Raw genomic sequence first — 27,140 nt, forward strand, 5'->3', positions numbered from 1 at the left:
AGATATAAAAGACACAAAGAAGACCCTAAAAGAGAATAAAGAAGATATTGCAAGCGTAAATAAAAAAATAGAAGATCTTACAGAAATTAAAGAAACTGTAGGCCAAATTAAAAAGACTCTGGATACTCATAATACATGATTAGAGGAAGCTTAACAACAACTGAGCCTCCTTGAGGACCACAGAAAAGAAAATGAAAGAACAAAAGAAAGAATGGAGAAAAAAAATCAAAAAAATTGAAACGGATCTCAGGGATATGATAGATAAACCCACTCCGAGACATATTCTGATCAGACTCTCAAATACTGAAGAGAAGGAGAAAGTTCTGAAAGCAGCAAGAGAAAAGCAATTCACCACATACAAAGGAAACAACATAAGACTAAGTAGTGACTACTCAGCAGCCACCATGGAGGCAAGATGGCAGTGGCATGACATATTTAAAATGCAGAGAGAAAAATTTCCAGCCAAGAATACTTTATCCAGCAAAACTCTCCTTCAAATTTGAGGGAGAGCTTAAATTTTTCACAAACAAATGCTGAGAGATTTTGCTAATAAAAGACCTGCCCTACTTCAGATACTAAAGGGAGCCCTACCGACAGAGGAGCAAAGGAAGGAGAGAGAGAGAGATATAGAGAATTTTAACAGACATATATAGAATATTACATCCCAGGTCACTGGAACACACATTCTTCTCTAGTGATCACGGATCTTTCTCCAAAATGGACCATATGTTGAGACATAAAAACAAGCCTCAATAAAATTTAAAAAAAAAGTTTAAAAAAAATGAATTTGTTCAAAGCACATTCTCTGACCACAATGGAATACAAATAGAAGTCAATAACCATCAGAGACTTGGAGAATTCACAAACACCTGGAGGATAAAAATGTGGGGGAGATGAAAACATTCTTGGATAATCAAAAGCTGAGGGACTTCATCACCAGTAATCAGTCCTATAAGAAATGCTAAAGGGAGTTGAGCAGGCTGAAAGGAAGAGACACTAAACAATTGACTAAAACTACATGAAGAAATAAAGATTTCCAGTAAAGATCACATGGTAAATATAAATACCAATACTACTGTATTTTTGATTTATAACTCCATTATTTACTTCCTACAGGATCCAAAATACATAATCTGTAATGATTAAAAAAAAAAAAGAAAAATGAGGAAAGAAAAATTCAGTAACAGTTTAGTATTGTCATTTCATTTCAAGCACCACTTTCATCTTTTGGTGAATGTACATAAAACTAAACCATGATCCAGCAATAGTTTTCTATTTGATTTCACTATTATCACTTAAAGAGTTTAATGCAGGCAAATAATGCTTTAAGATCTTCCTTATCTGGGACAAATTTAACTCTAAGATCACATGGCAAGTAATGCACAAATATTTGTTAAGAATTTACTAATTTGTCATTTTAGAAGAGCCCATGTAACATACATAGCAATATAATATTTATAATCAGAAATTTCACTAACCAGTAAATAGAAACATCTTCTCATTTCATTTGTTAAGCTCTTATCTGAAAACATGCCATTTTATTAAAACAAAACTCAAAAAACTTAAGTCTCAAGTTGCATGGTTTTACAGTCAGTTCTTACTTTAATAAGCACATAGATTTCCTTTCCTGCAGTCAAGAAACCCATGGTTCCTTCTTCCAGGAAGAACCCATGAAGAGCACATGGTCAATTTGACAAGTTGTATTATCTGGACTACCAACAGTCCTAAATTAATCTGAAGAACTGGCAGAGTTACCAGACAGATGACACAGTGGCCTTGATTTTTATTTTTCTTTACCTAGAATTTTACAACTCTAGAATTTATCAATTGATTTATCTTTTTAATAAACAGCACTAGTCTTGCCCATTGAAACAATTAAAATTTGACTTTTTCAGTTCTTAGTTCACAAGTTTATTATGAAAAACACTGCAGCGCTCTTGTGCAGTAACATCATCTTACAGGAGAGGAAAAAAAAAGTTCTGTTCAAAACAACTCACCAGGTTCTGACAATAACAAAGAACAACATGGGACAGAGATTGGAAAGGAAATAAACTGAGTGCAGACAAATCATACAATTAAATTAAATGGTATCCCTGAAAATAAACAAAATGATTTGAAAACTCATAAGTAGAGGGGAGGCCTTGGTATTTATTTTTAAAAATGTTCATTAAGCTTCAATGATTGTTTGTTGCTATCCTTATCTACAGTCATGCTGAGTAAAGCTATAGCTAAATGGAAGTTTAACTGTATTCACGAGGTGTTAATGTTTACATCTTAATATCTGCAGTCTCTCAGAGAAAGCAAAAGTAACTACAAATAGTGCTATGCCAGAAACTGGTTTCTTGACCAACAATGTCGCTTCAGCATGCAATGAACTGGTTCATTCTAAAGTGGTCACGGCTGTTGATGACAAGAGGCTTTGTATTTTTATATGGCACATCTTTTGGTCCGTGTGAAAACAAGTTTTTGAATGTTAACTATTCTCTGATACTCTGGAGTTACTGTTGCTCTTCCCATTTCCATTAGGTCAATATATGGTTCATGGCAATACTGTACAAGTTTAAAATTTCATTACAGGAAGTAGTCTGGGGTACGACGAGTAACATGTGGCTCGCCTCTGCGAGGTGCTGGGTCAAACTGCAAGCTGAAAAACAAGACACAGCCATTGTTTATATTCCAAGGTATCTGTATTGACATAATTTATCAGTCTTTCAAACTTTACATATTTTTTTCTTTCCAATTTCAGCTTGCCTTAATATAACAGAGCCCTAAATGTAGCCCAATTGTGCATTTAATAAGGGCCTTCTAGCTGCACTCATCTCCGGAAGAGCCAAGGCAACTGCAGCCAGAGAAGTTGTCCTTGTATATACTGAGGCTCCTCCCAAGATGTTTGAAAGAAAGGTTCTACCAACTAAATAAAATTTTAAAAGCCTAATTAATGTGCTGTATCTGAATTACCATTTCAGGATATATTTTATTAACTCTACCCAAAAACCATGGATTTAAAAGTTAAAACTCTAATAATTTATATTGAGATCTGTATATGATAAGTCACTTTCTGTTGATGTGTTTCAACATATTATAGATCCATGTCAAAGAAAACTGATTTTAAATCAAACTGGAATCTGATATAACGCTTAAACCTCCCATTACAACTATATATTCAAGTAATGGCAACCAACTATTCAGATGTAAATACTTACAAAGAGTATTTTAGAGTATCATCAAGTTCCATGATTGCAGCTTGGTTACCACAGCGATAACAATAGTTTGGAGCACTGAAAATTGTTACTACATTCCGGTCATGGCACCAGTTATATCCCTACAAAGGAGATAAAAATCTACTTTACTACGTTTTTTAAACAACTACGAACTCCACTCAAGAAAGAGAAAATAAGATCTACCCCTCCCTAAAAAAGGCTTAAGAAATGTTAATGATTTTTGAGGGATTTGCTTTGCACAACTGCTTTTCTTTGGAAATACTATAAAAAGAAAAACTCTTAAAAAATAAACTGCTTCTTATATCTGGCCTTTTGTAAACAAGTGTCTCATCAGCATCTCGTATTGCAGTGGCCCTAAACATGATCCAAGACTAAATATTTACATGGACATTCCTTGTAGAGGCTGGTACATACTCCTGGAGACAAGAACTTATTAATATTCTACTCAATCAAAGGTGAAGGCCCTAATTTGGTCACACTACCCAGGTACAAAGGAGAGTTGCCTCTAGGATCTCCAATCTCTTTCCTCCAAAGTCATGTGAATGTATGAGCTACTTTTTAAGTACTTTTCACAAACTGCTTTACCTATCTTTAGAAAAGTCAGATTTTATTGACAATAACCACAGAGTTTTATCAGTATTAATCTCAACAGAACCCTAATTTTAAAAGTACGTCAGTCAACATTCTATGCTAGAAACCTTAGTCCATGTTCCTCTTTATCTGGCCTCATTAAGTTTACTAAAAAGCAAATCACATTTTACAGAACAGAACATACCTCCATCACCAGCTGGTGAGCTCTAGACACCAATGTGAGGCCATTGGCATGATTAAACGTCTCAGAAATATCCTGGCCAAAGGTATAACCTGCTCCTCGAGGAGATATACCCCAACCACCACGGTCATCTGGATCCGACCACAGCAAGTCACACATAGGACCCTAAAAAGCAAGTTTCAGTTATAAACCATCTCTTATAAAAATGGTTAACACATGATCTGAATAATTCATCAGAAAGAGCACCTTAGTAAGTCACACCTTTTGAGTGGCATTTGCTGAAAGCAGTAATAAATTTTGCAGTTAAAGTCAAATATATAAGTGACATTGCTAGCTCAAAGACACAATTTCTAGAAGTCTTTCTGAGGCACAGCCTACATCAATGGGCCACAATAGCAAAAAGCCCCAACTTAATTGATCTGCCCAGAAGTATGAAATTTTTTATGTTAGGCAGTTTAGTCTAGTGGTTAAGCCAGAAGCCCTGAAGACACCTTAAGCCCAGTTCTACAGCTGCTGTGATCTTCTGAAGAACGTGGACGACAACTATCCACACCTCATGGAGTGGTTTTGAGAATTAAATGAGATAATACATACAATGATCTAAGCTGCAATTAAATTTCTCCTCTCCCTAAAAAGTTTTCTGAAAAGAAAAGATTTTATTAGCAAAGAAGAGTCAATACCTCATGAGGAACTTCTTGTAGACGATCAAGTGCTCTGATGTGATCCAGTGTATCTATGGATGGTGAAAGGCCACCATGCAGACAGAAGATCTAAAAAGAGTGGTTTATAATGTTAACCACACCCAAGGGCAGATCAGATGTGTGGCAACCCACATCTCTTAGTCCCAATGGTTGTTTCTCTGCTTTGCCTGAACCAGGCTTGTCTCTCTCAGGTCCATCTTGCCTCCGGCTCCTTACCTAAGCTATGAATACACTCCCCTTCTTTTTGATAACCATCACTACTGCACACAGATGCCACCTCAATCAGCAACGTCAAGAAAAGATTTCCCTGACCTTACCCCTCCAAAGAGACTAATATTTTCATTCCCACAGAATTTCCTTGTAATTTCTTCTGTGCATGCCTATATTAGCTAACCACATCTCCCAGACTTCCTAGAAATATGTCGAGAAGGTGGATGGACTGGGTCTTCCATCCCTGAGATCCTAACTTACAATGAAGGCACTTAAAAAAATGTGGGCTGAATGAATGTTATCAATAATATATATTAATAAAGCCCAAAAAGAATGTGAGGGTGGGAAAAAAAAAGTTACTAGTACCTAAACATTAAGAAAGCAGATTCTAGAAAAATATCAGTAATATGAGTTGTAAGAAGACCCACATACCTGGCCATCCACCAAGGCAGTGAGAGGAAGATAGTCAAAAAGATCTGTAAAATATTTCCAAACATTTGCATTTCCATATTTCCTTAAACACTCATCATAGAAACCATATACTTGTGTGATCTGTCTGCTTTCATGATTCCCTCGAAGAATAGTGATGCGTTCACGGTAACGAACCTGAAGTAACAAAATAGAAAACAATATAAGCAGCTGGCTCTTTCAAAAATCAAAGGACAATTCAAGAAACTTTTGATAGGGAAACCAGAATTCCAATTTTGTTTAAAAAAAAATTAAAAAAAAAAGAAAGGAAATCCCATACCTCATCAGACCAACCTAAAATCACAGATATATGAACATTTTAAAATGCCATGGGGTGCCTGACAATTCCATCTCAAATCCCCCTACCACCAGCTTTACGCCAGGGATATTCATGGGCAATTAAACCCCATACATGGATTTCTTTTTATTTCTTCAATAGCTCAATGGCATTTTATTAAATTTATACAGTTATGCAACCATCACCACAACCCAGTTTTAGAACTTTCCATCACTCCAAAAAGATGCCCTTGTGCCTATGTGCAATACCTTCCTACTCCCACTCTCAGCTCCTGGCAACCACTGATTTGCTTCCTTTCTCTAGAAATCTGCTGTTTCTAGAAATTTCACATAGAATGGACCCATACAATATGTATTCTTTTGTGTCTGGTTTCTTTCACTTGGCATATTTTTAAGGCTTATCCGTGCTGTATCATCAATCAGTGGTTTGTTTCTTTTTATTACTGCATACTCATCCACTGCATGGCTATACCACATTTTGTTTCTCCATTCACCAGTGGATAAACATACAGGCTACTTCCAGTTTTGGGCTATTATGAATAAAGCTGCTATGAGAATGTGCATGCCAGCTTTCATAGGGATAAATGTTTTCCTTTCCAAAAAGCAAATGAATATTACGGGGGAGAAGGGGTATGGAATGATTTGGGAGTTCTTTTTATTTTTATTCTTACTCTTATTTTTTGGAGTAATGAAAATGTCCAAAAATCAATTGTGGTGATGAATACACAACTATATGATGATTCTGTGAACAACTGTTTTACACTTTGGGTGACTGCATGGTATGTGAATATATTTGAATAAAAAAAAATTTTTTTTAATGTCTTCCTTTCTCTTGGGTAGATTCCTATTGGTTTAAATGCTGGGTCATTTGGTTAGCATATGTTTAACTTTTTAAGAAACTGCCAAACGGTTTTTCATAGTGGCTGCACCATTTTACATTCCTACCTGCAATGGATGATGTTCCAATTTCTCCTCCTTCTCACCAACACTTGGTATTGTCAGTCTTATTGATTACAGCCATTGTAATGGGTATGAAGCAGTATCTTACTGCACCTTTAGTATGTATTTCTCTAATGACTAATGATGTTGAACATTTTCTTGGGTGTATTCGATATCTATTCAAATACTTTTCCCATTTTTAATTTGTCTTATTATTACTGAGTTAAAAAAAAATCTTCTGGATACAGTACTTTATCACATATACGATTTGTAAATGCATTCTCCCAGTCTGTGATGTCTTCATCTTCTTGACGTCTTTTGAAGAACAAAAATTTTAATTTTGATGGAGTCCAATTTATCAATTTTTTTATAGATCGTGCTTCTGATGCTGTATCTAGGAAATCTTTACCTAACCCAAGGTCACAAAGATTTTCTTTTAGAATTCTTTCTACAAGTTTTATAACTTTAGCACGTATATTTAGGTCTGCAATCCATTTTGATTCATTTGTGTATGCTATGAGATAAGTATGCTAAGTTTATTTTTGCATATGGATATCCAATTGTTTCAATACCATTTGCTGAAGGAACAATCCTTTCCCCCAATACATGAATTCTTAAAAGCAGCATAGTCATTTGTCTTTTGAGCAATGGGATTCATCTTGGGCTTCAAGCACTTGCTTTCCATAGTTCACAAAACTATCCACAGTCGCAGCAGAAATCATTGAATCCAAATCTTTCATTTTATAGACACAGGACAGAATGACCTCCAGAAATGTTTTGTAGTATTTTACATGATTCAGGTTAGTAGCCTCACAAATGCATACATTACATTACACCTAAAATTCAACTCTTGTGAAAACCAGATCTGATCACTGCTTCTCTAATATTAGAAGTTTGTGGCAACTATTTTACTGTTCCGCCTATTCTCTAATAAAAAAGGGTCTGTTGGCTAGGAAAATAAGAAATCTCAAAAGGTAAAGTGAAACACTTTCTTTTAAAAGCCACCTGTAAGAGCTTTCTATCTTCAAATCTTCATTTATACATTTCACAAAGCCACAAGTGGTATACATATCATTTTGCACATTACTTTTTCCTGTTATCAATTTTACTGTTTAGAATACTGTTTTACGTTTAATGGCTGCAAAATAGTCCACTGAGAAAAATTAAAATTTAGTCACCCACTGCTGCATATTTATAGAGCATTTTTTCTTGAAGACAATGCTGCAATTTGTGTTTTCAAATAAACAGCTTTTTTCCTCTTGAATTTCTTCCTCAGTAAAATTTCAAGTATAGGATTACTGAGTGATAGTATAAAAACATTTTGATATTTATGTTTTCTCCCTTCAAAAGTATCTGTAAGTATAATTATATTAACTCCCCATATCCCTATTTTCTGAACTAAAATTTCCGTCTGACCAGCTCTCTAACGTTTTTCAAACCATCGGGCTGAGGCAGTCTCTTCCTTAGAGAATGCCACTTATTCAGAATGAGAGCAGGTTAATAATTTAAAAGTCTACAACCTGAATACCTTTATTCCTGAGTGTGAAGTTTTCTTCTGAGATTTAACAGTGTGACAATACATCTGCAGAGCAGTCACATAGAGAAAAAAACAAATCACTGGAGAAAAAGAACACTAGAAAGGATTGTCTTACCCAGTTCAAATTGCTGGAACATAAAATTCAAATTACCTTAAGAGCTACAAGCAGTGTGACTGTTTCAACTGAATAATAGCCTCTGTCAACATAATCTCCCATAAACAAGTAATTAGTATCTGGTGATTTGCCACCAATTCTGAACAGTTCCATGAGATCATGAAATTGTCCATGCACATCTCCACAGACGGTGACTGGACATCGAACCTCTTGCACATTGGATTCTTTTGTCAGGATTTCTTTAGCCTATAGATGGAGGGAAAGTAAACATTTGGCATTAAACATCATTGCCACAGAGAAATTTACTTACACAATATATCTTAAGGCAGACTCAGTATAAGATGAAAATATTAATTTAATCTACTCTTTGTAGGCATTTATGATCCCATTAAAATAAAAGGACAAAACACGGCTGGATTCCATCCATTTGTTGTCTCATCCCTGATACTTAGAAACAATGTGTATCAAGATAGGTAGCCCTGATCCTCTCATCAACAACAGGAGTTTTTAGACCTATCAGATGCCACCTAATTAAATACCAAGAAACCATCATTAGCAGCCATACAAGACCAATGAAAATGGCTATTCAAGTGACTACTAAATTAGCTTTACAGATTTAACTGCAACACGGGCACTCCAGGATTCCAGGCTATGAGAAAAGGTTCCTTATCCTGCTTGACTTCTTTTAATTTTTGGAAGACATCACAAACTTTTCGTTTTACAGTTATGGCTGTTTAGAAAACACACTTTTTACGCTGTTTTAAAAAAAAAATTGTATGGTAGTATATGCATTTCCCCATGCATGAATTAAAACATTACTTTTAAGGGTAATGTTTAAGGGCCATGTAACATTTCGCTCAGTAGAAACCCTATCATTCATTCAATAAACATTTATTGATCATTTATTGTGTGCCAGAAAAGTAAAGCATACTAAAAGATAGTCATTCATTTGCTCAACCATCTGAGTGGCTAACTATTATGGATCAGGCCCCATGAGAGCTAGCCACTGGAAATAAAGCAGTGAACAAGACAGGGGTTGGGAGTAAAAAAGACCGTAAACAAGTAAACAAGCAAACAAAGTACAGACTGTATTAAGTGACACAAAGAAATGGAGAGAAACTGGGAGAGGCCACTTTAAATAAGATAACATAACAAAAAAAACAGACTATAAAAGCGCAGTCCGGCAGGAGAGGCAGACTCAAGAAACTTTTTTTTTCTTTTTAAGTGCCCCCCACAGTGCTTTCCTGGATGCATCCAAATTTTCAACTCTCCAAAACTTTTGAGGAGCCTATCTCAGGACTCACCAACCAATGACATTCCAAAAATAATTCTAATTCGATCTAAATTTTACTGAGTTTAGAAAAAAATTTTATTCATATCTCAAAAGAAATCTTTCTTAAGAAACACATGCAACCCAACTGTTATCAAGTTCAAGTTCTACCTTAATTTAAAATTTTTCTTTCTAGGGTAATTTATAATTACTAAAAAGCATCAGTTCATTAGGCATATTCCATTATTAAGTCTATTTGGCACAAACACCGTATTTTTAGCACCTAGTACATACTAAATAAATATAGCTGCAAATGGAACGATAAGTCCACTTCAAAGAAATTTACAAAAATTATTCAGAGGTTTTAAAAGGACAATGACATAAGAAAACAGATGTTCACATACCATGTAACTCTTGCCATGTTGTCATTTTTACATTAATTCTATCAGAAGTTAAATTTCAAAGCACATCTCTGGACACTTGCTTGAAACACTGAAAGTACCATGAACAAAAGATACCTATCCTTAACTGCAAGGCTATTCTCCATATGTATGATTAAAAAACCATCATTCAGAACTACCAGAAATTCCTTATGAAAAGCTACATAAAAATTTCTATTCAAACTATAAAAGGAAAAATAAGCCTAAATGTTATTTGTTCCTTTTACTTGAATTTAAGCAACTCACAGTGATAAACACCTTATTCTTTATTTTAAAACTATAAAAGTTGGATATATTCTTGTAAAAAAAAAATCCAAGCACAGATAAAACTACATGTCCTCTTTGACCACTCTCCAAAATCTCACTCCCCTCACCCCCTGCAAAGTAGACCCCATTAACATTTTGATGGGCATCTTTTAAACCTTTTTACACATTTTATGTACATATAAAGTTCCTTTACATTTTTATTTTAAACTAGAAACAAGATTGTTCAGTTGCCTGCTTTCCTCTTCACAATATGTCCCAGATAGTTCATAATTCCTATACATAGGTATGGTTAATTTCTCACAGTGGCTCCAGAGTATTCCCTAACAGACTGACCATTACAATATCTGGTGCGGGGGGTGGAGGTGGGGTGGTACCCCAATGTATATCCTAGTATTTCCTTCCTTGGTTCATACATGAAGGCCTGTATGTATGTTTCCTGAGAGAAGACACTATGAAGTAGGTCGACTAGCATGTCTAGTAGTTTGCATTTTATGTTGGCACTACCAAAATGCCTTCCAAAATGGAAAGGACACTATAACTAATCTAAAGTGAAAATTTTAACTACAAATTTTGGAAAGCCAACAAAGCTCTTTCTTCCCCACCTACCAAATCTCACAAACCAATTACAATGAAATCCTGGAGAAAACAGTGGTATGTATCAGGCACAATCAAGCTATTAAATATATTTTAACAACAAAAATGCAAGTTTCAGAGGACAAGTTTTAAATACGCTTTTGCCTTTTTGTTTCAATTTACCAGTTCTCAGATTATCACCCCAACATACACTATTCCAGAATAATAAACGGTGCAGACGTCCATATTAAAGATTTTACAATCATGGAAACCAATCATAGAAAAAGGCCTGAGAAAAGCTGCACAAGGAGTCAGGCCCTGTAAATCACAGAAGCACATTAACAGTACACCTCTATGGGTTACTCAATGGGACCTTCATCAACCAACAGTTTCAGAGGTTAGCCACACAACCTCCAACCTTCTAGTTTAATTTGCAAAATAAATGGTAGAACCAGAATTCCAAAGCAATTAATTAAGATTCAAAATTTTTTATTTTTAATGACTACCCTTTCTCTCTGGCATCTGACTCGTAATTTAAAGTCTCATGTCACCTGAATTACGAACAGAAGCAAAAACATACACACACAAATATACTTAACAATTTGCTCCCCCTAAAATATTTTTCCTAGACCTTCAAATTTCTCCACTAGTGTAATTAAGATTGGGGAGGGGGACAAGATCAAGTTTCCAGCATACCCAATTTTTATTTATCAAAGGCTACTAAAACTCAGTCAAATGGTATACAGACTGGAATGAATGAATTCAAGCAAAAATGGTTTGACATAAACCTTTATGTAACAAAGTTGAAATTGGAAATAGACTAGTTCATTAATGAGAGCTCATGGCAAGTTAACTGTGGGAAGTTAAAATTTTGTAGTATCCTTGATTCCAAACAATTTGGAGACTCACTTGAGGGAAAGCTTATTATCAAGTTCCTCCTAGCATTCTGAGTATGGATTCAGAAATCTCACATCTTTATTTTTCAAACTAATATTAAATAGTTATATAGTAAATGACCTACAGACTTGTTTTGACAATCTTGGAAGAAGACCATCCTAACCAATACGGTTAATAAGAAATTACAAACAAAGCAGGCTTAAACTAGATTTCATGGATCATCCACGCCAAGATTTTCCAAGGAAGACTATTAAAAAGGAAAAAAAAAAACCACAAACCAGCAATAGATTTACGAACTGCTTATGTATTACCAAATCAAGCAAACATTTTAAAGTACAAAATTACTACAACCACATCAAACTTCTATGCACAGAAAACAGACTCAAAGACACTAAAATGTTAAGAGACTTTATTTCAGTAGTGGAACTGCAGGAATATGGCTATCACAACCTTCCTCCCCCAATGGCTCAGTGAGCATTCTAACTTTCAAAAAGCAGCAGTTACAGTTTAAAATCTTAAAAAAATTAAGAGGAAAATGTTTAAAATTGACTTTAATCCTACCACACTTGCATAAAAACTGTTTTATTACCCTCCAGTTTTTACTCACACAGACCTCTTATTTTTAATTTCTCAGCATCTCATTTTGTATTTCTAAGTTTCATATTCACCAACCCAATTCCTACAGCATTACAGTAATCATTTTAAACTGCTGTATAATAATCATGTAAACAGATCTACATCCATGTACGTATTATAAATTTTTAAAATTACTTCCTTTCAGAAAATTTGTAATTGTGGGATTACAAAACAAAACAGTATAAAATTTTTCTTGGTTTATGGCAACTTATTATGTAATACTCAAAATCATACAAGACAGTATGAACATTTTCTTGATTTATGCTGATTTGTTATGCAATAATCAAACTACCGATAATCCAGCTATTTCAGATATAAAATGATATTTCATTGACTTAATTGTCATTTCTCATTTCAGAGTTCAAGCTTCTTATTCCACATTTATTTACTATGTTACTGTCTCCACACATATTCTTTGAGTATCTACTCAAAGGCAGACGACATTCTTGTGCATTCGTATGGCTATGTGTTAATCTGTTATTTTAATTAACTTTTTTACATTTTACAATTTTTTAAACATATGAAAGTCTAAAATTTTTACTGTCCATTTCTGCTTTGTAAATTTTGTCCTTGCTAAAACTGTTAAAAAGAAAAACCAACACTTAACCATTTTCTAAAAGCTTTTGTTTTAAATTTGACCCTAGGATTACATAACAAACTACTCAAGCTTCTTTTTTTTTAAGTAAATTCAGTTTGTTTTTTTTTAATTCAGTTTTATTGAAATATATTCACAAACCATACAGTCATCCATGGTATACAATCAACTGTTCACAGTATGATCATATAGTTATGCGTTCATCACCACAATCTATTTCTGAACATTTTCCTTACATCAGAAAGAATCAGAATAAGAATAAAAAATAAAAGTGAAAAGAGAATACCCAAACCATCCCCCCATCCCACCCTATTTGTCATTTAGTTTTTACTCCCATTTTTCTACTGATTTTTTTTCAATTTTTTAACTTTTGTTTATCAAAAAATTAAAAACAAACGGGCAAACAACAACCAAAAAAACCCCACAACATTTCAAACAAAGCAATGGATTAAGGAAAACAAATAACCTAAAATAACTACTTTGCTTCCAATATGTTCCTACCATACCCCAAGAAAATTAATAAACCATGTCCAAACAGAGGAGTAAGAAAAACAAATAATCTAAAATAACTACATTGCTTCCAACATGTTCCTACCATACCCCAAGAAAATTAACAACCCCTAAGAAAACAAAGGAATAAGAGAAAAAAAAAACCTAAAATAACTCTATTGCTTCCAACATGATCTTACTATATCCAAGAAAGTTTACAAACCATAATCATTCCTGAGCATTCCCATAACATTGAGATTACCCTCCATAGTTTATCTGTTCTTATTAGATTATCATTCCCCCTCCACTAATTGGTATCTCTAGGTCCCCTACATTCTACAGTATAAAACATTGTACATTTTTCACAGAATTCACATTAGTGGTAACATACAATATCTCTCTTTTTGTGCCTGGCTTATTTTGCTCAGCATTATGTCGTTTTTTTGTTTTTTTTTTTTTAATCTTCATTTTATTGAGATATATTCATATACCACGCAGTCATACAAAACAAATCGTACTTTCGCTTGTTCACAGTACCATTACATAGTTGTACATTCATCACCCAAATCAATCCCTGACACCTTCATTAGCACACACACAAGAATAACAAGAATAATAATTAGAGTGAAAAAGAGCAATTGAAGTAAAAAAGAACACTGGGTACCTTTGTTTGTTTCCTTCCCCTATTTTTCTACTCATCCATCCATAAACTAGACAAAGTGGAGTGTGGTCCTTATGGCTTTCCCAATCCCCTTGTCACCCCTCATAAGCTACATTTTTATACAACTGTCTTCGAGATTCATGGGTTCTGGGTTGTAGTTTGATAGTTTCAGGTATCCACCACCAGCTACCCCAATTCTTTAGAACCTAAAAAGGGTTGTCTAAAGTGTGCGTAAGAGTGCCCAACAGAGTGACCTCTCGGCTCCTTTTGGATTCTCTCTGCCACTGAAGCTTATTTCATTTCCTTTCACATCCCCCTTTTGGTCAAGAAGATGTTCTCCGTCCCACGATGCCAGGTCTACATTCCTCCCCGGGAGTCATATTCCACGTTGCCAGGGAGATTCACTCCCCTGGGTGTCTGATCCCACGTAGGGGGGAGGGCAGTGATTTCACCTTTCAAGTTGGCTTAGCTAGAGAGACAGGGCCACATCTGAGCAACAAAGAGGCATTCGGGAGGAGGCTCTTAGGCACAACCATAGGGAGGCCTAGCCTCTCCTTTGCAGCAACCGTCTTCCCAAGGGTAAAACCTGTGGTAGAGGGCTCAACCCATCAAACCACCAGTCCCCTATGTCTGTGGTCATGTTAGCAACCATGGAGGTGGGGTAGGCGAATACCCCTGCATTCTCCACAGGCTCCTCAAGGGGGCACTGCATCTTTTTTTTTTCCTTGTTTTTTTTTTTTTTTTAACTTTCCCTTCTTTTTTAAATCAACTGTATGAAAAAAAAGTTAAAAAGAAAACAAACATACAATAAAAGAACATTTTAAAGAGACCATAACAAGGGAGTAAGAAAAAGACAACTAACCTAAGATAACTGCTTAACTTCCAACATGTTCCTGCTTTACCCCAAGAAAGTTACCTAATATAGCAACAGTAAATTCAGTTTTATTGAAATATATTCACATAACATACAATCATCCATGGTGTACAATCAACTGTTCACAGTACCATCATATAGTTATGCATTCATCGCCCCAATCTATTTTTGAAAATTTTCCTTATATCAGAAAGAATCAGAGTAAGAATAAAAAATAAAAGTAAAAAAGAACACCCAAATCATCCCCCCATCCCATCCTATTTTTCATTTAGGTTTTGTCCCCATTTCTCTACTCATCCATCCATCCACCGGATAAAGGGAGTGTGATCCACAAGGTTTTCACAATCACGCTGACACCCCTTGTAAGCTACGTTATTATACAATCGTCTTCAAGAGTCCAGACTACTGAGTTAGAGTTTGACAGTTTCAGGTATTTACATCTAGCTATTCCAATACATTAAAACCTAAAAGGTGTTATCTATATAGTGCGTTAGAATGTCCACCAGAGTGACCTTTCAACTCCATTTGAAATCTCTCAGTCACTGAAACTTTATTTCATTTCATTTTGCATCCCCCCTTTGGCCAAGAAGATATTCTCAATCCCATGATGCTTGGTCCAGATTCATCCCCAGGAGTCATATCCTGCGTTGCTAGGGAGATTTACACCCCAGGAGTCACGTCCCACGTAGGGGGGAGGGCAGTGAGTTCACCTGCCAAGGTGGCTTAGAGAGAGAGGGCCACATCTGAGCAACAAAGAGGTACCCAGGGGGAGACTCTTAGGCACAATTATACGCAAGTTTATCAAGCTTCTTTTTATATCAGCACCTCAAAAACCTGAATACAATTAAAATTGTTAGGACACTAAGTAACTTTTAAAACTGTTTAAAAACTTTAGAATCCTGTATTATCAAAGAGATCACTGAATTTGGATTTAGAGTTTTAAATATCAGTTATCAATATATACATGGTAACTTCTAACCAGACTCTCATTTCCTTCACTATTGAGAAGGGATAACATTTACTGAAAAAAGATGAAATTGAGACAACAATCTATATCCTTCAAGTCTTCAGTACTTAGGTACTCCAAATATCATGCATGATCATGCCATTCAACAGCAAGGCCATCAGAGAACAGGTCATGGAAATGACTTTGCAGGAGAGCAGAGCACTCTTCTTGCCATACTTAAGGGAAAACACAAAAGTGCAATTTTTAAATTGATTTCATCACATCAGGATCTCCAACAGCAGTATTTTTCTTAGTCTCAAAAACAATCACATACTTAGAAGAAAATGTAGGGCAATTTCTTAAAGATCTTGTGATAGGAGGCCGTTTCACTAATATGAACTAACATTAATGAACAAACTTTGAGAGTTAAAAGCTGGTAACACAGGCTACCAAGGAAAGTGAAAGAGGGAAGAGATCAAGCATTTGATGCTGAAGGACTCGATGTTCAGCAGGATTGATTGTATAAACCCAGAAATAGATAGCATAATACTGTGTGATGGTAGCACAGTATTGTAAGTACACTGAACAAAGATGTCAGTGAGTAACGCTGAAAGAGGTGGGACAGGGGAATGTATGACACCAGAGATAAAGATAGATGATCAAGACTGGGACTGTATAATTTGGCAAAAACTGGAGTGGCCAATGACTGCTACTAAATGTACAAATATAAAAATGTTTTTACATGCAGGAGAACAAATGAATGTCAACCATGCAGAGTGTTGAAAAAAGGATGGTATTTGGGAAAAAAACATAATCAAAGCAAACTGGAGTCTATGGTCAACAGTAACATTGTAATATGCTTCCATTAAATACAACAAAGGCAATATGCCAAAGCTAATTGTGTGTGAGAGGGGGATATAAGGGAGGGATATGGGATTCTTGGTAGTGGTATTGTTTTCTGTCCTTACTATTACATTGTATTGTATAGTATTTTCTTTTTCATTATCTTTTTCATTATTTGCTAAAAAAAAAAAAAAAAACTTTTTCATAGTAATGAATATGTTCAAGTGCTGACTGTGGTGATAAATGTACAACTATACGATGATACTATGAACAACTGACTGTACACTGTGGATAACTGTATGGTATGCAAATATTTCTCTATAAAATTGTAGGAAAAAATATAAATAGGGTCAAAGTGCTGGAGAAAACATGGAGAGAGGGATGTACCTAGTTACTGTTGATGAGGAGGCAGACTGGTGTAGCCTTTCTGGAGGTCAGTGTGGTGGTTCCACAAGAAGCTAAGTATGTGGGGGCCATAAGGTCCTCCAACCTCATTATGGGGTACGTACTTGGACAATCCGAGAGCAGAGACATGAATGGACATTTGCACACTGGTGTTTATGGAGGCAGTACTCACGATTTGCAATGGGTGGAGGCGGCCTAAGGGTACATCGACTGAGGAACAGAATGGTGAACTGTGGTGTGTGCATTCAATGGAATATTGAGCAACAACAAGAAAGAGTGAAGCTGTTGAGACATTCAATGAGGTAAAGGATCCTGAAGACAGCATGTTGAGTGAACTACGTCAGAAACAAAGGCAAACACTATAATTCCTCACCAATATGGACTAACTATAAAGTGTAAACTCAGAATTGAATCTTAGAGCACAGCCTAACAGGGAAACGATTATTGTAATGGTCCCTAGATTAGAAACTCTTACAGCAGTCAATTCTATTCCTGAATTGTAATGGCTTTCGTCAAACTCTGAGATGCTGATCCCTTTGTGTATAACTTGGAACACTGGGTATCTGTGTGATCAGAGCTAGAGCTCGGCAGCTATGAATGTCAGTATTAACACAGACAGCAACTGTTTAAATCAAAAACAAAAACAAAACAAAACAAAACAGTTGAAAAAGAGCCCAGACTTCAATTAGAGATATGAATGAAGTAAACCTGGTTAAGACTAGAGCAAATCGGGCCAAAGGGTAAAGGCTGAAACTGACTGTGTGTCAGAACTTCAACTTCCATGTGAGACCAGGGGAAGAGATGTTTATTCGATGCAGGATCTGTATTTTCTAAACAACATAACTTCTACAGTCAGTTTGTTCAAACACCACAATTACATGGAACTTTGAATAGGAAGTGAGATATCGTAAGTCTATATAGGTTAGAGTGAAATAGCAACACATCCCAAAGTAATTTGGCAGAGAATAAAAGTATATATGCAGGGCCCCCCTGAGGAGCTGGGAGAAAATGCAGAAGTGTTGGACTTCCTCACCTGGATTGCTGCTGATGTTCTCATGAACATTGAGGATTGATGGCTTGATGTGCCGAGCCCTCTACCTTGGGACCTGCCCTTATGAAGCTCCTTACTGCAAAGGAGAGGCTAAACCTGCTTATAATTGTGTCCAAGAGTCTCCCCCTGAGTGCCTCTTTGTTGTTCAGATATGTTACACAGGATATGACTCCCAGGGATGAGTCTGAACCCAGTATCCTGGGACTGAGAACACCTTCTTGACAAAAAGGGGGGTGTGACATGAAATGAAGTGAAGCTTCGGTGGCTAAGAGATTTCAAATTTCAAATGGAGTCAAGAGGTCACTCTGGTGGACATTCTTCTGTACTATACAGATAACCCTCTTTAGGTTTTAATGCACTGGAATAGCTAGAAGTAAATACCTGAAACTATCAAACTCCAACCCAGTAACCTGGACTCTTGAAGACTTATACAGTTAAAACAATGTAGCTTACAAGGAGTGACAGCATGATCGTGAAAACCTTGTGGCTCACACTCCCTTTATCCAGTGTACAGATGGATGAGTAGAAAAATGGGGACAAAAAACTAAATGAAAAATAGGGTGGAATGGGGGGGATGATTTGGGTGTTCTTTTTTACTTTTATTTTTTATTCTTACTCTGACTCTTTCTGGTGTAAAGAAAATGTTTGAAAACAGATTGGGATGATAAATGCATAACTATATGATGGTACTGTGAACAGTTTATTGTACACCACGGATGATTGTATGGTATATGAATATATTTCAATAAAACTGAATTTAATTTAAAAAACAATCACATAGCAGTACCTATTCTGGCACTAAAGTAGACCAAGAAATAACTTGCTTCAAACATTGGTTCAATCTTTGGGATAATAATATCCATCTTTGATGTTAGCAACTTGAAAGGGATTACAGAGCAATGAAGTATTTTCTTAAAGGTATATATTAAGAGTACTTTCCTTCAAAGTCAGAAAATACTCCCTCTTTTACAAAAAGCCACTGAAGAACCCCAAGGTGTCTATTGAGGAATTTGGGGTCAAGTTCATCAGGTTCATGATCTGTACCGAACTAAAGAAAACACTTTTTGCATCATACATTTTGCCCTTGGTGGGAAAAATCATTATAGGTAGAAGATAACTAGCTACCAATCCTTTTAAGGAAGGAAGACGTCAACATTGGTTTTAACACATCTCCTCAGTGGGATCAAACTACAACCAGACAAAAATGACCCCTTTACAATCTTAGTATTACTAACAGTACATTATTTGACAAAGGAATCTTCATTTTTGGAAGTCATGCTACTATAAAAATCTGCAATTATTAATCCTAATGTCCATTGGAACTCTAGTTCTAGTAAATTTAACACACCATATTCTACCACATAGTTGAGCCCCTCTTCTACCAATATAGTCATAGGACATGAGAAGCAAAGCTGAAAAAAATTCCATAAATAATTTTTGCATTTTAATTTTCATTTTAAGCAAAAGTGAAGACATTCAAAAACTTTTCAAAAAAGTAGAATAATTACCTTTGCCAGCAAGAACAAAAATTTTTTTCCATCTCTTAGAATTTCATTTTGCTTTAAACTGCTTTGGTGAAGAATAAAAGGCAAGTTTCTTTGATATATCATTTTCAAAACTGTATCCAAAAAAATAACATTCACGATAAATTACCGTATCAGGCCTAGAAGCAGATGAGTCTTGAGTTAATTACCTTCGGCTATCAAACCTTTCTACATATGGCTTCTCTTTCATTAATTATACCGAACAGATACCACTAATATTTTATGAAACATTTTGGTCTTCTTTGATTAAAATCTGTATGGTTATATTTTTAAAGTACTGTAACCCTCCATGTAATGCTCTAGAACTAGTGTTTGCTATTTGGCTTTAAGGCTTAGTGTCTAAACAAAAGAAAAATGTCAGGGATAATTCTAAATTTGAATTAAAAGAAAACACAGAATTTGCTGTTTTTCCATTCACTTTTGTCAACTAACCACCTTTGCCTCTGACCCAATGGAATGATCATTTTCTTTAAAGCTCTGTATCTGACATGCAACAGACTGGCCTCAGTCTTAACCAACCTATAACCTATTTGTGCATGAATTAAACATTCCCAACCATTCTATGTCTATGCAGGAAAGAAAATTTAATCTACTAAACAACTGAGAAATGTTGCTACACGCGTAACTGTTTTTTCAAAAAAACCCACCACAGTAACACACCATGAACAAGATCTGACTACTCTGGGTCTGTTTCCTCCCTTATCTGTAAAAAGGTGACTGGCTTAGATGGTCTTTAAGGTTCATCACTAAAATCTGACTCCATTCTAAAGCCATTCTAAAGCACTTCTTTAACTCTCTTTATCAACAGTCAAAAAATTGGATAGTGGGCACAACTGCTATTTTACAGATAATGAGTGCCAGAGAAATAAATGCCACTTGATCACCACTAGGTCTAAAACCTACTCCATCTAGAGTTTACTACAAGGTCAACCTCCCGACTACCTAAATCTGAAACCCTGCTGTTATTTAAAGCAAAAAATAAATTAACAAATCCCTATCCATGAAAATAAGACAATGCTACTCAGATAAAGTGAAACAGTGAGAACTAATAATGCACATAACAGAGGCTTAATAAATATTGGCTGAATGAATTCCAAAAACAAACGTACACTAACTGTCACATAGCTAATAGTATCACTGACACTCCATAACCTTTGTGAACCACACTTTGAATGTGACTCTAGCCGAGTAAAGAGACTCGACTGTTTATCTCCCACAGGCAGTTCAGAACGGTGGTTCTCGTCTTCTTTCAACCCCAATACCAGAAGGATAAAAAAGCCCATCTGTAGTAGTAACTGTGACTAAGGAGGACACTGTGTAACTATGACTAAGTAGTAACTGTGACTAAGGGGGACAAGGAATGCCAGAGCAACCAGCCAACTGGTCCAGTATAGCTTAGAAAACATTACCCAGATTCAGATACACATCCCTTTCACTGCCTTGTTCACCCATTCTAAACCACAGTATCAATATGTATTTAGGTAACTGTAACGTTTTATTACTGAGGAAATTAAGCAGGTAATCTCAGCAACAGACCTCTCTACTTCAGCCTACCTACCACTTCTGCTCCAGAAAAAACTAAAAGAAAAGCTATTAAAAACTACAAAAAACAAACAAGCAAAAAAAAACTTCCCCCTTCTTACTCCTAGTATAATTCAGACTCTAAATGTGTGGGAGAGTTCAGGTTTGGGGCTATTCAGACAAGGATGGTAATGAGAAATGGGCAAAGATAAAATGCAAAAGTAGAGATGAGAAAGTAGAAAAAAAGCATTTCCCCCGCTACACATATCTTTTCCTATCTTTCCTTAACACCCTCAAAAAACACCAGCAACCAATGGTAGCAGAACATTGTGAACATAATCAACAGCCCTGAAATATCTATATCTGAATGTGATTAAAGGGGAAATGTTTGATTGTATATATGATAACAGAATAAAAATTACAAAAAAAAAAAATTCATGGAACTACACTACACAATGAACATTAAGTTAAACCATGGACTATACTTAATAGTACAACTATAAAAATTTGCTATCATCAATTGCAACAAATGTTTCACACCAATGCAAGGTGTTAATAATGGGGTGGTATATGGGAATCCTGCATTTTAAGCAAGATTGTTCTGTAAACCCAGAACTTTTCTAATGAAGAAAAAAAATTAAAAACAAAAAAACCACCATCACCTCAACCCAAGCCCAATGTCTCCTGCTTTTCCTAGCTTATCTTATCCAAACTAAACGAAGTATACCCCACAGGTAACTGAGAAACTTGATATACAATAAGGAAAAGATTTGCTGCCATAAAAAGGGGAGGGGGAGGGCGTGCACCAGAGTGGTGATATAAAGGTTATTCTATACATACATTTCTCCTGTGACCATCCTTCTTTCTACAGCATGAGTTTCACCCTGGCCTACTTTTTGCAGACAAAGAAATCTTGGCCCTGATGGAGAAAACAAAGGGGTTGGGGAGGATCTGTACATCTGAATATTAGAATTGTTCACCTTTTTTGTGTTTCTTAATTAATTCAACCCAAAATCAACCACATCACTGCTTCAGCCAGGGAAATCATAAGACACACACACAGGTTTGACTGTGGATGTTACAAGGATGAAAGGCATTCTATAAGCTGTAATGAACAATATAAATGTCAGTTTTACTCTACAAAATTGAAGAATAATTACTGTTTCCTCCTCCAGGATGAAGTGGGACAACAGTATGTTACACAAATAGGAAGCTTTCAAACAATCAGAATAAAAATACTTCATTTTACAGAATTCAGTTTGGTCCCAATTCCTCTGCACCCTTCACAATTAGCACTATCTCAGAAAAGAGGAGTTGTGAAGCAAGACTAGAACATTAGGTTTAAACTTGATAAGCCTAGGAAATATCAATTTTAGCCACTGCAGTCAAGCTACTTTATCTTTCAGGGCCCCTGATTTCTATCTGCAACTGAGGATAATGACTGCCTTTGTTAAGAAAATTACGTGTGTGAAAGTATGATGAAAATAATACTCTGAAATATGCCTTCCCTCCACCTGTTTGTTCTCTACATTCAAATTTACGAAAATGAACCAAACAGTTTTTTTTAATTACATACACACACTTGCACATACAAATACATTACCAACTTCATATGGGGATTTAATCTTGGTCAAATATTTTTTAGCTCCTCTAACTAGAAGGAAGTAGTTTTTTTTTCTTCCATACTCATAACAAATCTTAAAACTAAATGAAGCCTCTAATAACTGCACTTTATTTATAGTGCTTGTAGAGCAATGGAAAACACCATACTTATGTGAAGAACTCCTTTGGAAAAAAAAAGATCTGGTTATCAAACAACATTCTCCACAAGTTTGGTAAGACCTGAAAGCACAAAGCCAAAAGCCATAAACCACTGCTGATATCACATACTAAAAGACTGTTTACATCTACTATAATTAACTCAGAAGCAAATTGGCATTATTTACTACTATTCTGTAGTTGGAAATATATCAGGTCAGTTAGACAGATGTAGTAATTCTGACCACAGAACCGTACCAGAGTCGAAACCGCATCCCCTCACCACAGATTTTTAAACACTCAACAAATCATGATGCCCAAAATAACACAGTTTACTGCACATACAATAACCTTGATTTTGATATTAACCTTAATCCTATCTTTTTAAAAAAGTGTGACTAATTAATAGCATAAAAACCATATTCATCCTTGTCTATAAATACACTTGGATTCTCTCCATTTTTACTATTACTGTTAATTGTTGATGAGATAATGGTCTCAGCATTTGCAAATCACAATGACCTTTTATGCTATACTTCTCTCTTTATGATTTAATTTTAAATATTTCATTCAGATCAGGAATCTTCAGGTGAGTAAAAGGGAGGCATTTATACTACCATTCTCTCTTACAATCAAAGAAATTATCAACTATTACCAAATAGTTCTAACAAATATCTTTTCTTTTTCTAAAAACTATTATTATAATAAAACTTTAACCCTCAAGATTTTTTAAATCACTAGTTAGAAGGCAACCACACTGAAGAGCATATGTAGCTTACCTCCAGTGGGGTTACTGGCCATACAATTATTATCAGTAAAAAAGAACTTCTGCTTTACTAGAAACACTGTATAAAAGACCATTTCAAGCCATGCATCCTAACTCTTCCCACATACCTAAAAAGCTGTCTTCAAATTAATTACCTTGGAAAGTTGATATAGTTCCAAAAGCTGAAATATTTACAAGCTAAAAACAGCACAAAGGCTGTGTGATGATAACCTCCACCCCCACAAAGATTCATTCCATGGAAACTTTTATGTAACAGCTAACTTGAAATATTATTTCCATCTTTTTGGCTCTCAAGACTAAAATCTGGACAAGCTAACTGATCAAAGGAGATCTGAAAGTAAGCAATTAACTTCACTGCACCTTAGCTTTACAAAGATATGGAAAACATTTACCAAATCCATCAAGCTTCAGTCACCTCACCTCAGCCACCCAGTATTATTTTTCATGACTCCAACACAAACCCTCTACTTCCATGGTCTGTCTCCTAATTGATTAACACGGTTGTCTCTCCAACTAGAGTCAAAGCTCCTTGAGAATAGGAATGATTATTCTTCACTCCTTTTGATTCCCGTCAGAAGAGTAGAGCAATCTTGGGTATTCAATAGATGTTCAATACTTAAATACAAAGCACTATTTAAAATAGACAGTAAAATATCAGAAAATTAGAAGAAATTTTAGAATACCTGTTTTAACTATTTTATAGACAGAAAAATGATGCCCCAAGGTCAGTCACAATTGTGGGAGAAACAGAACTTTTGTGTCCAACTAACTTGCAGTCCAGTGGTTTTCAGATTACATCATTACTCCCCTTCCAACGTTTCCTACACTAATGACTAAACCTCCAAAGTCAGTAACATCATTGTTTATATTACTCAGAAATTAACAACTTGCAAAATAAGTTAAGTAATTTTTTAAAAGCCTATTTCTAAACTTTTTAAATAAATACCAACCTCATACGACATAAGAGAAATAAGGGTCAAAAAGCAACAAAAGATTCAGTACACTGCTAGCCATTAAAATTAAGCTCCATTAGATGATGTGCTACCTCCACAGAGTTTTATTCAGGTTTAAAATAAATCTAAATTTGACTCGCTTAAATTCCACTTATTCACAGGATGGTTTCTGAATAAGTCTGTCTTGGGAGCATATACATCAAATTCATAGCCTCATTTTCACATCAAACCACAAATGAGTCAGCATAATAGCTCGCTAATAACTCTTTTCACCTATACAAAATGCTAATACGATACTTCACAATTCTGTACTAAAATGAAGTGCTGCAAAGTTAATTTTGAAAAGGGAAGCTTAAAATGTTCGAAGTGGAGACGATCATTTTCTACACTTTAGAAAACTGAGTTACAATACTTTAAAAATACTTACAACACAGCTAATAGCTATTAAGAGTACCTGACAATTAGGCTACCTGTTCCTCAATCCCTAAGGAAAAATAAAACAATTAGATAATATAAAATACAAGTTTGGCGTTAAGTGGACTACACCCAATCCATTTTCAACATCTTTGTAATTATTTATTTCTACTCTAAAGAGTGCTGAGAACACAGTTAAGAGTTCAAACCGCAGCTATTATTATCACTACTACTACTGGCACTAAAAAATAGAATTGAGTGACTTTTTCAACAACGAATCTGGATATAAAACTTGCCGCTCTTCCAGTTCGTTGCTCATTTAAAAAGCAAATGGCAAAATGCCAAGTATGTTAAGCTTAGAGAAGAGATTCACACAACCTAATTTGAATCAGCATATAAATCATACATTAAACCGAACTTGATTTCCAATCCAAAAGCTCTGATGTAGTGTGACTCACCGAAGTCTCCATTTCTTCCAACTAGAAAGAAGTACTTCATACTCCTCCCCATCTACCACCATGACCTTCGTAGAAATTAGGTTACAGATTTAAATTTTCTTTTAAATGCACTTTAAATAGGTGTCTGGAGAAAAAGGTTTCATGAGTTTAATACAAACATCCCAGAATAGTACTATAAGCCCTGTGACCTTTAAGGTCCTGGATCTGGCCTACAAGCTTGCCTTTAGGGATTCTCTGGACAGCACTGCACCTGAGAATTAAGCTTAAGCACAAGTAAAATGCCTCTTAACCACCTCACAGTAGACGCCCAGACCCCATTCCCAAGTCCCCCTACCCAGATCTCAAAACCGTCCAAGACCCTGACACACAGGGTCTCCGCTCCCCCGTCCGGCTACCCCGGTCCGGCGCCAAGGCCAGGAGGTTTAGAACCCCCGGTGTCTGGCGAACGGCGCCATTTTAAGCGGCGGCGGCGGCGACGACCAATGCCTGGGCGGGAGGCAGGGGGCGCCGGGTCCTCGGGAGGTGCCGCCGCACCGCGCCGGGCGCCGGTCTGGGAGGAGCTGGGGGCCCGGGCCGGCGGCCTCCGCCATGATGCACCCCCCCGGCAGTGGTCTCCTCCTCCGCGGGCTCAGCCCCGCGGCGGTTCCCGCAGCCGGCGCGCAACTTACGTACCTTCTCGCAGAGGCTCTTGACTTGGGACTCGGACAGCTGCTTGCACTCATTAAGCTGCTCGATCCACTGGTCCAGCTCCTTGGTGAACACCTTCTCGTCCATGATGCCGCCCGCCCGAACCGGCTGCCGCTCTGCGCTGCTCCCGCGCCACCGCCCGCACACGGGCCACACGTACACACCGCCGCCGGTTCCCGGGGTAGTACTGTGGCTACTGTTGCTCGGCCCTAACGATGGCTCGCTGGCTCTCTCCGCAGTGCTCGGCCACTAGCCGCTGCGCCGCCTCCTCCTCTCGCTCTAGCCCCGGAGTTTGGCTCTCTGTAATGGCGGCCGCCGGGCGTGGTGACGTCAGGCCCGGCGTCAGAAGGCGGCGAGGTGCGGAGGAAAAAAATGGCTGGGACAAGAGCTGCGCAACTGCAAATCGGACGCTGACCAACAGCGAAAGCAGAGTTGGGACGGGAACTGGGGACCAAAGCGCAGGCGCAGTGCACCCGGCTGATAACTGAGGCACCTTCGCTTTTAGGGCGTGGTCTCCCAGAAGGGTGGAATGGGGAGGGGAAGAACTGGGTCCGAGCAAGCGCAGTACTTGCAGAGGCGAACAGAGCTGATTCCCAGAGCCCTACTGCCTGTGAGGCGCCGGCATGCAGTCCGTGTGGGAGAGGGGCTGCTAGCTGCCTGAGACTGTTTCCCTCAGGCTTGGTAATCCGCCCCTGCGGTTCACCTGGGGACTGGCGGCCAGATCAGGGAAACGAGAATTGCGACCCCCCCTGGCCCCTCCATGGTGCAATGGCGCTAGAATTGCGTGGGATTCCCGCCTATTCGTGGGCAG

The 27,140-nt window shown here is 36.8% G+C and overlaps 1 protein-coding gene across 1 annotated transcript; it reads right to left on the bottom strand.

The window, feature by feature from the left end:
• Positions 1-1,518: 1,518 nt before the first annotated feature.
• PPP2CA (protein phosphatase 2 catalytic subunit alpha) lies at positions 1,519-26,675 on the bottom strand. Its single transcript, XM_037800790.1, has 7 exons — positions 26,315-26,675; positions 8,297-8,506; positions 5,337-5,510; positions 4,674-4,763; positions 3,997-4,158; positions 3,204-3,322; positions 1,519-2,644 (listed from the first exon to the last, which is right to left on the bottom strand). The coding sequence occupies exons 1-7, from the start codon at positions 26,414-26,416 to the stop codon at positions 2,572-2,574; spliced, it is 930 nt and encodes a 309-aa protein (XP_037656718.1). The 5' UTR covers positions 26,417-26,675; the 3' UTR covers positions 1,519-2,571.
• Positions 26,676-27,140: the final 465 nt, after the last annotated feature.

This window comes from Choloepus didactylus, chromosome 13 (genome assembly GCF_015220235.1).
Source record: "Choloepus didactylus isolate mChoDid1 chromosome 13, mChoDid1.pri, whole genome shotgun sequence".
Classification (NCBI taxonomy): domain Eukaryota; kingdom Metazoa; phylum Chordata; class Mammalia; order Pilosa; family Megalonychidae; genus Choloepus; species Choloepus didactylus.

What these genes read in the sequence shown, in the direction of transcription:
- PPP2CA (XM_037800790.1), bottom strand. Translation starts at nt 26,416, where the DNA reads ATGGACGAGAAGGTGTTCACCAAGGAGCTGGACCAGTGGATCGAGCAG. An exon ending in CACTGCTTGTAGCTCTTAAG is followed by an intron (nt 5,511 to 8,296) that starts GTAATTTGAATT and finishes TTGTTACTTCAG; the next exon opens with GTTCGTTACCGTGAACGCAT. An exon ending in GATACTCTAAAATACTCTTT is followed by an intron (nt 2,645 to 3,203) that starts GTAAGTATTTAC and finishes CTTGTTTTTCAG; the next exon opens with CTTGCAGTTTGACCCAGCAC.